We start from the raw sequence: 13092 nt of genomic DNA on the forward strand, positions 1-13092 counted from the left end.
ATATGCATACTATATGAATTGTTTGAGATTGCCTATTTGACTGCATAATACTTGCTAATTGTCTAAATGCCTTAACTGTTCCTATTTGCATATTCTTCGTTTGATATAACTGTGTTTGCTACTTTATACTCCTGCTGGTGGTTGGGAGGTCTGAAGGAATTGGAAAGGGAAGTGTTAGTTAGACTGAAGAATCCTTAGTCAGATGCCCTTTATGGTTTAGCTTGTTTATAAGCTTTGATATTATCTGGAGGAAGTTCTAGGATTGCCTTTGGCTTTCCTCCATTATTATGTATTATATATGTGGAAGCTGTTACCATGCTGGGGACCTCTGGTTCTCACCCATGCAGATTTTGTGGTTTTCAGAGGCAGGACGTGAGGTTTCTCGCTGAGGCATGCTGGAGACTTCTAGATTTGCGAAGATCCTTGTTCTCGGGGCTATGTTTTGGTCTATATGTTTTGCTTAGATACTTTTATCTCCATTAAATAATACAGACTGTGATGACTCCTCTTATGGGAGAATTTTGGAGAATAGGTATTGTATTTTGGTGTCCCTTTGGGTTTCCTTGGGGTTTTCCTTATTTTTATCATATGTATATATTGTTATGCTCGGACCGGTTATCTTCGCAGCCGGATCTTGAGTCTTGATATTCCTGTTTTTGACACTCCTTTGTATATATATAATCACGCGTTGGTTATCCTTGTTCGTTACGTTGTCGATCGGAGTGTTGCGCTTTAGAGTTGCGATGGTTTTTGTTTACCCCTTTTTCTACAAAGGCTCCTAGTTATAATCAATCATTCCTACTACTATATGTACTAATTTTTTTTTATTTTAGAGGTCATAATACCTTGCCATCTTTGAATTATGACTTAAGCATAAGACTCTGTATGGTAGGGTGTTACACCAACCGATGGAACGCCCTGTAAAGCGTTCGACAGAATATCAAATGATCCTACCTCGTTGCCTATGCCGTCATGGAGATCAACAGCAAAAGATGGGGAGGCGACAGGTTGGACCGCTGGCTCGTACACAGGGACGGAGGAAGAAGTAACGGCAGGCCTGAAACTGGAACCGACTGTCGTGGCTACAGTGGTGGTATTCTGGTTCGAATTATATGATGCACCTTCTCTCTCTGTAATTCGAACCAGCTTGGTTCGATTTACTTTAATCAGCATCTCTCTCTGTAATTCGAACCGCATTGGTTCGAATTATTAACGAATGGAGTTCGAACCATTATGGTTCGAATTATATAAATATATAGTTTGGCTCATTACTGAAACGATTTTGGTTTTGACTTATTTACGTAATTTCGGCCTAGCATTGGCTTATTATAGTGTTTTGCCCATGTTTTTTTATACAAGAGTATCTTTTTAAATTTTTTATTTTGTATATAGTTTGTTTTTTTTTATTTATTTTATACTAAAATTTTTTCTTTTAAAATTAATAATAACTGAACTCTAAATCTTTAGATGATAAAAGCTCTATAAGGCAAATACTTTTTCTCATTGTTTAACAACACTTAATGTCTAAATTTCTAGCCAACTTTATTTAGTGGAATGCTACCTGAGCTTGTCAACCTTTAGCTCATTTAATTCCATCCCGTGACTCCTTAATCGTCCACCTTTTGTGTGTGTGTGTGTGTGCTGCTCCATTTGCTTTTTACCACTGAAAATAATTCTATTTTTTTTATTATTATAACTTATAAGTAAGCCTTTCTAAGTGGGTGTACATATTATAATTTTTTGCATTTTGATGGTTGGTCGTCTTAATTTTGTTAAAATAGGTTGAATGGATAGTCAAATAACTTTCTTCCAACAATTTATTATTATTATTATTTAGAGTTTAAATTTTTTTATTTAATTTATAATTTAGTATTTAATATTTAAAATTTAGTATGAAAAAAATTTTAAAAAATTTACTGTTGTTACCTGAAAAATAGTGGATTTCAATGTACGTAAATATATTCCAAATCCTTGCTTATCTTTCTTTTACAGGCTTACAGCTAAGGCATATGGCTCAACCTATGTGATATATCAACCGTTAAACATCATCAATCCTTTGTTGAAAAACCTATAGAATTGCAGAAGTTTTCAATTTTATATGTGTTATTTAATAGTTTTTTTTATCAAAGCAATAAATAATCAAAATATTTAATTATAAATTAATTAAATTTTTTCATAGTAAAACACTTAAACATTTTATAAACACTAAAAATTAGTTATTACTATATTTTTACAATTTTATTTAATTATATTTTAATAACAAAAGTAAATATAATTTACTATATTATTTATGAAATTTGATTATTTTAATATGCATGAATCAAATTTTATTACGTTTCTTATAAATTTTGATATATTATCTATATATAAAGTTTTACTATAAATATAAATAGGTGATAATAATCGTATTTCACTTTAAGTATATAGTTAATTATGTTGGTGTAACATAATTCGGTAAAAATTAAATGCTAATGAGCGAAAATAGCAGCACACCCTTATGAATAAATAATGTAGTCTACCTCCATATATGAACTCTGCGCACGTTGCATGTCACGGGACAAATAGTGCTTTGAAAATCTAAATCCTATTTTGCCCTAAACTTCAACAAATCCAATGTACCCGACTGTCACTCAGAAAAGAGATAAAGTATTCATCAGTTTTATTATTTTTCATTTTTTTTTATGAATTAGTATTTCGATATTTAATTCTTGGGATACCAGTCCAGAAAGGAAAACGACATACCAGCTAATAGCTAGATCCCAATCATATATTTTAAAAGGGATCGAATATGATGCTTGTACATAAAAACCATTCAGTTATTAAAATATTAATTGCAATGACCAGTAACGGAAATAATCGAGTTGGCCTAATTAAACCTCAGTTATAGATTTGGTTTCATTTGCTTAATTAATTAATTACTAATAAGCTTTAATTACTTTATTTCGTGACAAATTAAAATAATAGCCGTTCGTGAGTCATATAGCACACATAACTCACGGGCTCATTGCAGGGTTTTTAAGTATTTATCTTTTTCTTTTTTTAACATTTCTTCTTCTAAAAGATTTTTTTTCTTCTTATTTTATGTTTTCCTGGGGACTTGAGAAGGAAGGGACAAGGGCCATATATAGTTCAGTTAATCGACCTCTAGATATAATCAAATAGTGAAAATTATGTATATAATTAGGTTCAGATCTCAATGTCACCGTTTATTTTTGAAAAGAAAAACAATAATTCAGTTAAAGGTAATCATATAGGAACAATAACTAAATTATTTTATTTAATTTAATATCTAAAATTTTATATATATAATATCTATAATTATATATTTATTATATCTAAAATTATATAATTATTTTAGTAATAATTAATAAATATTAAATAAAATAATTTTACACTATTTGAGTTGATTTTTTGTTATCTCTTAAATATTATTGTTCGAATAATCAATATTATTTAGTTTTAAAAAAAGATAAAATGCTATTATAATCTTGAATGTTTAGGTGAAATTTTAATTTGGTCTCTAACATTTTAAATGTTTTATTTTAGTTCTATAAAATTTTAAACGAATTTAATATTATCTCATAATTAAATTGACATGAACAATTAACATATTTAAAATTTAATATAGCATTTGATTTCAATATGTAAAATTGATCTATTAATAATTACTAATATAAAAAAAAAAACTTTCGCTAATTATTTGAGTTAAATTTAACAGGAAGACAATATATTCAATCTATTTAAAATATTTTAAGATTGGGATGTGGGTGTTTGAAATATTAAGAATTAAATTGAGATTTGAGCTAAATATTGGAGAACAAAGTAGTAGTTTACTAAAAAGGAGAAAAGGAAACTAAGAGAAAAACAAGAATTAAGTTTAGAAGGAATGATTATTAGTAAATATAATAATTTCTCAATGGAGTAAAGAACACTAATTCAACAGCGCAGCTTTGGAGCTATTGCACCATGACTAAGAAACATACAGTGAATAATTGAAGGGACAATATAACAAGCAGTTAATCATCCATGCACACACGTAAATATCACACAATAGTGATCAATGGGATCTTGAATGCAGAAGTAAATTAAAGGCAGAACTATATGAAACACTAAGCATCATGTTTTTGTGCTTAGTTACATTGGAAGCCACGTGGAGCTTGCCTTGAGCAGACATTGAGGAGCAAGCTAAGGGAGATGGGGAGATTGAGGTTGATGCCGAGAATGTTTGCCCTAAGCGCGGTGCAGAGACACACGGCGGCTTCGAGATCGACGAGACCATTGAGAAGAGTACAGCAAGGGGTCACCGGCGGCTGACCCAGAGTCACATTCAATAAACCGTTGAGTACGTTTGCACAGACGCCGAGTTTGAGTGCGTCACGTGGGCATGACGCACTGCCTGATGGGGTGGATCCACCAGAAGGAGTAGTTCCACCTGAGGGAGTGGAACCACCGCCTGATGGAGTGGATCCACCAGAAGGTGTCGAGCCACCAGAACCACCGGAACCGCGTGAAGGGCCTTGCCCTGAACTGCCCTTATGATGCTTCGGCTTCGGGTTAGGACCAGGGCAAGTTCCGCAGGCGGAGACAAGTGAAAAGAAGAGGATATTGACGATGAGGAAAAGAGCAATGGAAGAAGAAGTTTTGGAAACCATCTTAAACTCTTGAAGCTAGTAGCTAAGTCTTTGTTATGATCACTAGTTTTACTACTAGGGTTTAGGAGTGTTTTTGACGAAGATGAGAGTTGTCTGAAGGGAGTAGTGGCTTATATAGCGGTCGTGTGGTGCTTGATTTGAGGGGCCAAAGGTGGGTTGATGAGTTGTTTCTTGCAACTTGTAACTATTGAGTGAACGTACAATGATTGTTATTTTTAAAAAAACTAAACGTGGTAGGGAAATTTAAGAATTAAGCTAACGAAAAATGACCATGTGTGAACATGATCAGAGAGCTTTAGTAGTTGGCAGAGTAATCAGGTAATTAGGTTTTGGATTTTTGTGACTTGTGAGTATGTGGGGGCTACATGAATTTGCGGGTTTATAACTCGATCGCAAAGTTTTGCACTATGAAGAAACTTGATTCCACAATAACATTTGAAACATTTAGAAGTAAATATCTCGCTTACATTATGGAGAGTGCCGGTGGATTGAAAGAAAAAGATTTTGTGATCTTTTTATTTTCATTTTTTTTTTTTTTACTTTTCAAAATTTGCGAGATAATTCTTTTGCTTTAAGAACTTTTCCATTGGGTGGCACTTATGATTGACCCGTTACACATGCGAAAGTTTGAATTTGAATATATGCCCGTGATTCGAATTCGATTTTAGGGTATCTAATTTATCAATTAAACATTTGAAAGAAGACTTTTATGTGCTATAAGGGGAACAAAATGGGAAATATATAATTAAGTGAAGATATGGTTGTGTAGAACGATTTATAAATTTAAGGGAGAGTGTTAGGTAACAATGATCATTTTGGACAATATGAATAATTATTAATCAAATAAAAATACACTACATTCTAATTTAATATTACTAATTAAATTTAAAATTAATTTATCCTTTTAACCCTATTAGTTCACATTATTCACATATTGTTAAAAAATGTTGGTGATTATCTGTACTTTTCCATCTTATATATATATATTTTTTCGCGGTATTTCTCGTTCCGACAACCTAAAAACTAATTTGTCGTGGAGCATAACTCTATTTAAGGGTTTTTGCTGGTTAATGGATTGCTGCGTAAATAAGATGAAATTGGAAACCCAACACCTAATTAAACGGATTAGTGAATTAACTACTAGACTAATCCAAATTAATTGTATTATATATATTCTAGTTGAGTCATTTCTTACATCTCCATTCTTAAGTGTGAGAGGATCAATTACAAGTTTCATATTAATTGAAGAAACCGGTTCGATAAAGGTTTAAAAGGGTGATAACAAATACTTATGTTCTGCTAATTCATTTGTGTACGTTTGTTAGTAGAAACTATCTCAGACGATATAATAAGTTATAGTTTACTTAGTTTGTTTTTGTTCCTTGGTTTAATACTAAGGACTATTTGAGCAGATGAAATATTATTGAACAAAGTGCTAATATATGTGTGTTTTGTAAAAATGATGTTGAATCTATTCGACATTTATTTGTTACTTGTAAATTTATTTGATAAGTATGATGTGCTTAATTTTTTTTATTTTGGTCTTACACTAGATCTTTTTTTTAAATAATAAAGTAATATTTTGAGAGCTGAATATATAGTAGTTTTAATGGGAAAGGAAGTGCATAAGTGACTATTGACTTTTTTTTACTGTTGTTTAAAATATTTGGTTGGAAAGAATAAAGATATCTTTGTGAATATATATAACAACAGAGGTTGCAAAAATTATTAACAGGTCATTCAATAGCTTAAAAGAGTGATGTGCTGTTTGATTCCGCTACTAGTTATTAACGACAATATTTGAAATAACGTAAAAATAGTAGACATATATACTCCACTGTGTTGTGTTGAAATTTTTTTATTCAAAAAATAGTGCAAGTCTACTTTCATTCATTGAATTAGCTTCTAAAGTTGAACTAATTCTGCTCAGCGAAGAAGAAAGAAATAAGAAAACGGAAATTATGAAAGTGGTCCATTTTTTTTCTTTTTCGAACGGTACTGGTCCATTTAATTTGAAAAAGTTCTTAATACTAGATCTAGAAATTATAGATGGACATGAGCTTAATCAGGCCCAACTAGTTTGATCGCGGTCCCCTAAAACTGAATTTGACTTATGATTTAACCCGGTAATAAATTAGCTGTAATTTTAAGCCACTAAACTAGCTCACTAAATAATTACATGTACTAATTTTGGATAGACGATGTACACTGAACAATAGTGGGAGTATTTATAGGCCGAGTAAAATCAAATTTAATTTGATCTAGCTTTAGATCTAAATTATAATTTGAATTTATTGTAAACTCAAACTTGATCTAAATTTGATAAAATTTTCATACTTTGAGCCTTTATTTTTTGGATGGTTTGCACTAAATTTAAACTCGAATTTAAATTGAAAAAAACAAAAATTGAAAAAAAAAATACTATTTTTCTTTTTCAGCACCAAAATAAATACACTTATAGATTTAAATATTGATGGAGAACAAGTGTTTGAAGAAATTACTCAATGAATTAAAATAGAAGGTAAAAGATATTGAAATATTTTTGAATTTTTTATAATTGAAATAAAAAAAAGAAGAAACAATTCACATTGGTAATAACAATTATTGTGGAAGCTTAATAATAATCCATGGAAGTCACATGGAAGCAAGTGGCACCTGGAGAACAAAAGGAAAGAAGAATTAGAAGAATAAGAAGGAGAGATAAAGACCTAGAAAGGAGAAGAAGAAATGCTTACACTCTCTCCCTTTTATAAGATGTAATCCTTTAGTTTTGTAGGTATTTTTTTTGTTCCTTTTGCTCTTTTTTGTTGTCATAGTTTCAGAGGAATTAGTCACATGTTCAGGAGCATTAGTCACGTGTTCATTTTCTTTAACAGCATTATTTTCATTCTTATTAACATAATCTTTCAATTGTACCCGTATTTGACCCATTTGCACATAAATATCATGTACAACATATATTTAAATAATAGATCTAAACAATATCATTATACAAAAAATGATTGAACATTTTATTACCCCAACAGATCTGATAAAAAAACAAACTTCAAGAATAAAGACATAGTAAATGCAGCAACAACACAAAAGCATAATAGAGGTAGTGACAAGGTATAACAAAAAAGCGATGTGACTAAGCTTCGCAGAGACAATTAGTGGTGACGAAACTGACTTTCGCAGGGGCTGGTGGTGGTGGCTAGACTTAGTCGCGAAAGGACAGAGAGGTTTGTACTTCACACGCAGAGCAGCACGAGAAATCTTCAAGTAGTGCAGTGCAGAGAAGAAGAAGGCGAGCAGAGCAGCACTAGTACGAAGAAGAAGAATGAATGAGGCTAGTGATAGTGGGTGTTTGGATGAGGGCTGAGCAGGAAGAAGAAAGGGATTGAGACTGAGAGTGGGTTGAAAGCGAGAGGCATACCCTAGTGACTTTGAAAACTTGGTGTGCAATACGCCAAGGCCAAGGCGTATCACACGCCATGGTTGGAACTCCCATTGCTGAAGAAAAAGTGGGCGTGCCATATGCAGATGCAAGGCGTGGCACGCTGGGTTAGAACTCCAGAAGGCCAATTTGATGTACCATTGGGCATGCCACACGCCTAATCTTGGGTGTGCCATCCGCCTCTAAAGGCTTAAGTTCACATGTTGAAAGAAGCTCTCCTCAAGCCCATAATGAACCACCAAGTCAAGGATTGAATCGTCAAGTCATGGACCTGAATGACTAAAGGAATCGAAGATTAATTGCGAAAGATTTGATTAGTTTTTGTTTTAATTAAATTTGTATTTAATGCTTAGATTTTGTTTTTAGGTTTTAGTATATAAGGAGAAAAGTCACATAGGTGCTCTCTTCTTCAGCAGTTTACAATTCATAATTTTTTAGGTTTTCTTTTGAAGCATGAGTCACTAATCTCTTTAGTTAAGATTAGGAGCTCTGTTGATTCCCATGGACTAATGTTATAGCTTTTCTATCTTGATTAATGCATTGATGCTTTCTTAAGAAAAAATTTTCACTTTCATCCAAAGAATTTGAATGTGTTGGAAAATAATTCTTCTCTGACTTGAATTCTTTTAATATCTTGAAAAAGTTAATTAATTGAATTAAGATTGAAAACTTCTTCTCACAATTCTCAAGTTTAAAAACTAGACCCGATAAGTGGCATCGAATCAACTAGAAATAATTCTTGTGAATTGTGTGGCTCTTAAATCAATGAAAGCGCTTCACCTCTTTTCTTAAATAATTGACTAAGGGATTAACGTTTAATTAGGTTAAAGAGAAATTGAATTACCAAGGAATTGGGATTTGATTACTAATGATTTGCCATAGATACATCTTTGCATGCATGATCAAGGTGGAATGTGAAAAGTATTTTTTCAGAAGTCTCAACATCTCTAAAACCTTAACTTTCTTAATCATATTCCTCTCTCAACCAATTTTAGTTTGCTCCTGTTTAATTTTCTGTTTTCATGCTATTTGCTATTGAAACCCTAAGGTTGTGCTTGTCTGACTAGAATAATCAATTGATTATTACCTGCTTAATCTGTTAATCCTCATGAGAATAATAACCCACTCTCGTGGTATTACTTGGTACGACTCGGTACACTTGACAATCGTTTGTTGTTTTGAAAATTCGCATCAAAACCACAAAGAACAAAAGCTAGAGAACTCCTATAACATCAAAATCATCAGAAATCCTCAATACCTAAGCTCAAAATGTGAATCCAAATTTGAATGAGAAACTAGAGTTGGAATTTCGAGTTACTTACCAAACCAATCAAATAGAATTGAAGAGGAGGAGACAGACTTTGCGTGGCCGCAAACAGTGTGATGATCAGAGCTCCGGAGCAAAAGTTATGATGGATTGAATGTGTATGGTGAATAGTGCTAGAGCATAGTTTCTCTCTTCCCTCTCTTCTCTTTTTCGTGTGTCTCTCTCAAAAATGAAGGGAGAGTGGCTGAAATTTCATTAAGTGTGGGGTTGTATACTTGGGCTTGGACCCAAGTGTGGCCCAACTCAAGTTTTTAGCTGATGAGTCCATATTTGATGACAATGTTTTGCTTGAATTGGACGGATTCCATCACATAAACTCACACTTATTCACTAAAATAGCATATTTTTATGTTTTATCCCTAAATTACACTTGAATGTGAAAACATGCATTTTTGTGCTTAAAATAATCAATTTAATTCCACTTTTATTTCATTCAATGCCATGATATGTGTTTGAGTGAAATCAGGTCAATTAGGCAAGAATGGTTTGGTAGAAGTGGAAGAAAGCATGCAAAGGGGGAGAACACATGAAGAAAACAAAGGAGAAGCACATACTCAAGTGTGTGTATGCACAACCTTCTGTACGTATGCACATATGAAGAATTCAACAAGTGTGTGTACACACAAGTTTGGGCACGTGACCTCATTAATGAAGCATGTGGCTTGCAATTTTGGAGGCTTCTTGGCCCAAATTTGGGCTTTCTAAAGCTGAATTTTAAGCCTATATCAAGGGGTGGACATCACATATGAAGGGGAGAACACATTTTGACACACATTACACATAATTAGAAGAAGGAGTAGTATAGAGTAGTTCTCTTTCAATTCTCTCTTAGGGTTTTGATTAGGGTTCATAGTAGAATTTTATAATTTCAGTTTTGATCTTGAGACGAGAATCTCGGTACCAATTTTATAGAAATCGGACCAAGAATGGACCGAACGGGTCAAATCGCGCCAACCGGACCCAAAGTGGGCCCTTGGCCTAACATAACTAAACCTAAAAACACTCATTTCAGCACTCTCTCCTTACAATACACTCAAACACGATGAAATGGAGTGAGGGAGGGGAAGAACACTCTCTCAAACTTCTATCTCTCACTTGATTTTCAAACCACCATAACTTTTGATCTAGAGCTCCGATTGTCGCACTGTTTGCAGCCACGCGTTCGCTGCGAAGAGCTCTACAAAACCCATACAACCAATCTTGAGGTAAGCCATGTTTTTCTCTTCAAATTTCCAGCCTTATTTTCGAGTTTCAAGAGCAAAAATGTTGAGATTTTGGGTTCTTTGAAATTATAGGATCCAACTCTCTTAAAAGAGAAGATTAATCTTGTCTCCTTGGACCTTGGGTGTGGTAAAATTCTCAACCCTAGTGTAATTTATTGTTCTATGATGTTTGGGTATTGAGATGTTGTGTATGGGTATGATGATTGTGGCTTAGGTTGTGTATATATGAATATTGGGGCTTGATTGAGACCTTGGAAAATTTGAAAAGGGATTTTTGGTGGTAAAAATCTGTTCTTGGAGGTGTTGAGACCTAGAGGGCTTGTGGACAAGTGGTTTGGAAGTGCTCTGGTTGAGCTTGAAAAATCAGCTAAGGTATGGTCTCGGTTTCTCGTATCTAATATGTAATGTGGTAGGAAATACTTAGGCTAGAGGCCCTAAGATAGGCATTGAATTGTTGATGTTTTTGAGTGATTGAGATATATGATGTGGTCATATATGTGATGATGATTATTGATGCCTTGATGGTATGATGTATGAGAATTATGCATGTTGTGATATATGCTTGATGAGTAATTGAGGTTGAATTGTGGGTGACACCATGTTGATGGTGAGTATGATATTGAGTATGTGTAATGATGGTTAATTGAAAATGGTATTATTGAAAATTGGGATAAGAAAGTATGTATGACATGTTTATGTGTTTGTCTCTTAGCCATTTGATTGAGAAGTGTTAAAATGGTGGGATGATGTTTTGTGGATTGTGGTGAAGTGTTGATGTGTGAGTTGACGAGGCTTGATGTTGATTTTGGTACATTTTGATTGATTTCAAAAAGGGTTGAAATTGGCATGTTTTGGTTGATTTTGAAAAGAGTTGAAAATGGCACCTTGTGGTTTTGTATGAAAACAAGGTTTTTGGGCATACTTTGACGGGACATAACTTGGACTACGGATCCCCGTTTTGTACCAAACTTATTTAGAAAGGAAATTGGATCCGGGATGTCCATGCTGTTGGAAGAACGGGTGGAAAACGATTTAAAATGAGAAAGTTATGTCCGTCGGAAGACTGGGGGTTGAATCTGTGAATTCTGCAGCTTTTAACTTAGAAAATTTTTAGCAGAATGACCCCCCGTGCGTAGGCGAACTTGGCGCGAACGTGTCGTTCTTCAGGAAGGCACTATCCACATGTGCGCGTGGTGTGCGCAAGCGCGTCGACCAAATGCCCAGCCATTTTCCCGAGAGTTGTGCCAGAGTTGTGCCAGTTTTGTGCCTGGGGCACAAATGTACCCGCGCGTACGCGTGGCTGACGCGTACGCGTCGTTTGGCTGTTTTTCAATCCACGCGTCCGCGTGAATGACGCATACGTGTCGATGAACTGTAAGGCCATCCACGCATGTGATGATTGGATTTTTGACGGTTTAGAATTCACAAATGAATTCTCGTTGCAAGTATAGTTTCTAAACCAACAAAGAATCCTTTCATACAAAAATTTGTTTGTCACTAAAACAAACCCCTAAAATCTATAAACCGAAGTATTCAAACTTCGGGTCGTTCTCTCTAGGAATTGTAATAAAGTGTCTTGTTATTGGTTATGGAGTATGTGTGGGGTTTTTGGGATTTTAGGCAAGAAATATAAATGGCAAAGAAAATAAACTAACAACGAACAAAACTCTTGGCAAGATATGAGAACTAGAAATCCTATTCTAGTTATCCTCCTCATTCATGACCACAAATTGTTTATTTCTCCCACTTAGTTAACCTCTAACCATGGAGGAAAGTCAAGTGGATGAATCAATTTGATTCCTCAAGTCCTAATCAACTCCTAAAGGAAAGACTAGCTTTAGAGGCATTCAAATCAATTAGCAACTTCTAATTATCAATCAACAAAGGAATTAGATAACTCAAGAGTCACTAATTACTCTACCTAGGCCAAGAGGAGCAAAATATATACTAAAGCCAAAAGAGGCATTTTATCAAACACATAAAAGGCAATAAAGGTAAACATTATTAATTGCAAGAATTAAAGGAATCTATGACTACAAAAGCAAGAGATCAACAATAGAAAATCAAAGAAACACATTTATTATGAATTACCTTGAATTGAATTGAAAGAAAATGGAAGGAACAAGAGTAGATCTATAACAAAATATAGAAACAACATAAAGGAAATTACAACAAAAGAATAGAAGAAGAATGAATGTAACAATAAGGAATTGAGAAGAAGAAATAGAAGAAAGCATGAATGAAAACCTAGATCTAAGAACTAAACCTAATCCTAATCCTAATCCTAGAGAGAAGTGAGAGCTTCTCTCTCTAAAACTAATTCTAAACTAATCCTAATGAGTGTGAATGAATCAATCTCCTTTTGCTCTTCAATCCTTGGCTTTAGATAGCATCTTTGGCGCCAAAGTTGGTTGGGATTGGGCCCCACAATCCCTCAGAATTCGTTGGGTGCGA

General features: G+C 33.8%; 1 protein-coding gene across 1 annotated transcript; it reads right to left on the reverse strand.

Annotated features, from left to right (window-relative positions):
• Positions 1-3871: 3871 nt before the first annotated feature.
• On the reverse strand, positions 3872-4751 carry LOC107485769 (putative lipid-binding protein AIR1). Its single transcript, XM_016106302.3, has one exon. It carries the CDS (start codon positions 4650-4652, stop codon positions 4131-4133), a length of 522 nt encoding a protein of 173 aa, XP_015961788.1. The 5' UTR covers positions 4653-4751; the 3' UTR covers positions 3872-4130.
• Positions 4752-13092: the final 8341 nt, after the last annotated feature.

Source organism: Arachis duranensis, chromosome 1 (genome assembly GCF_000817695.3).
Source record: "Arachis duranensis cultivar V14167 chromosome 1, aradu.V14167.gnm2.J7QH, whole genome shotgun sequence".
Lineage (NCBI taxonomy): Eukaryota > Viridiplantae > Streptophyta > Magnoliopsida > Fabales > Fabaceae > Arachis > Arachis duranensis.

Bases quoted from the DNA above. Each gene is read 5' to 3' on its own strand.
- LOC107485769 (XM_016106302.3), bottom strand. From the start codon at position 4,652: ATGGTTTCCAAAACTTCTTCTTCCATTGCTCTTTTCCTCATCGTCAAT.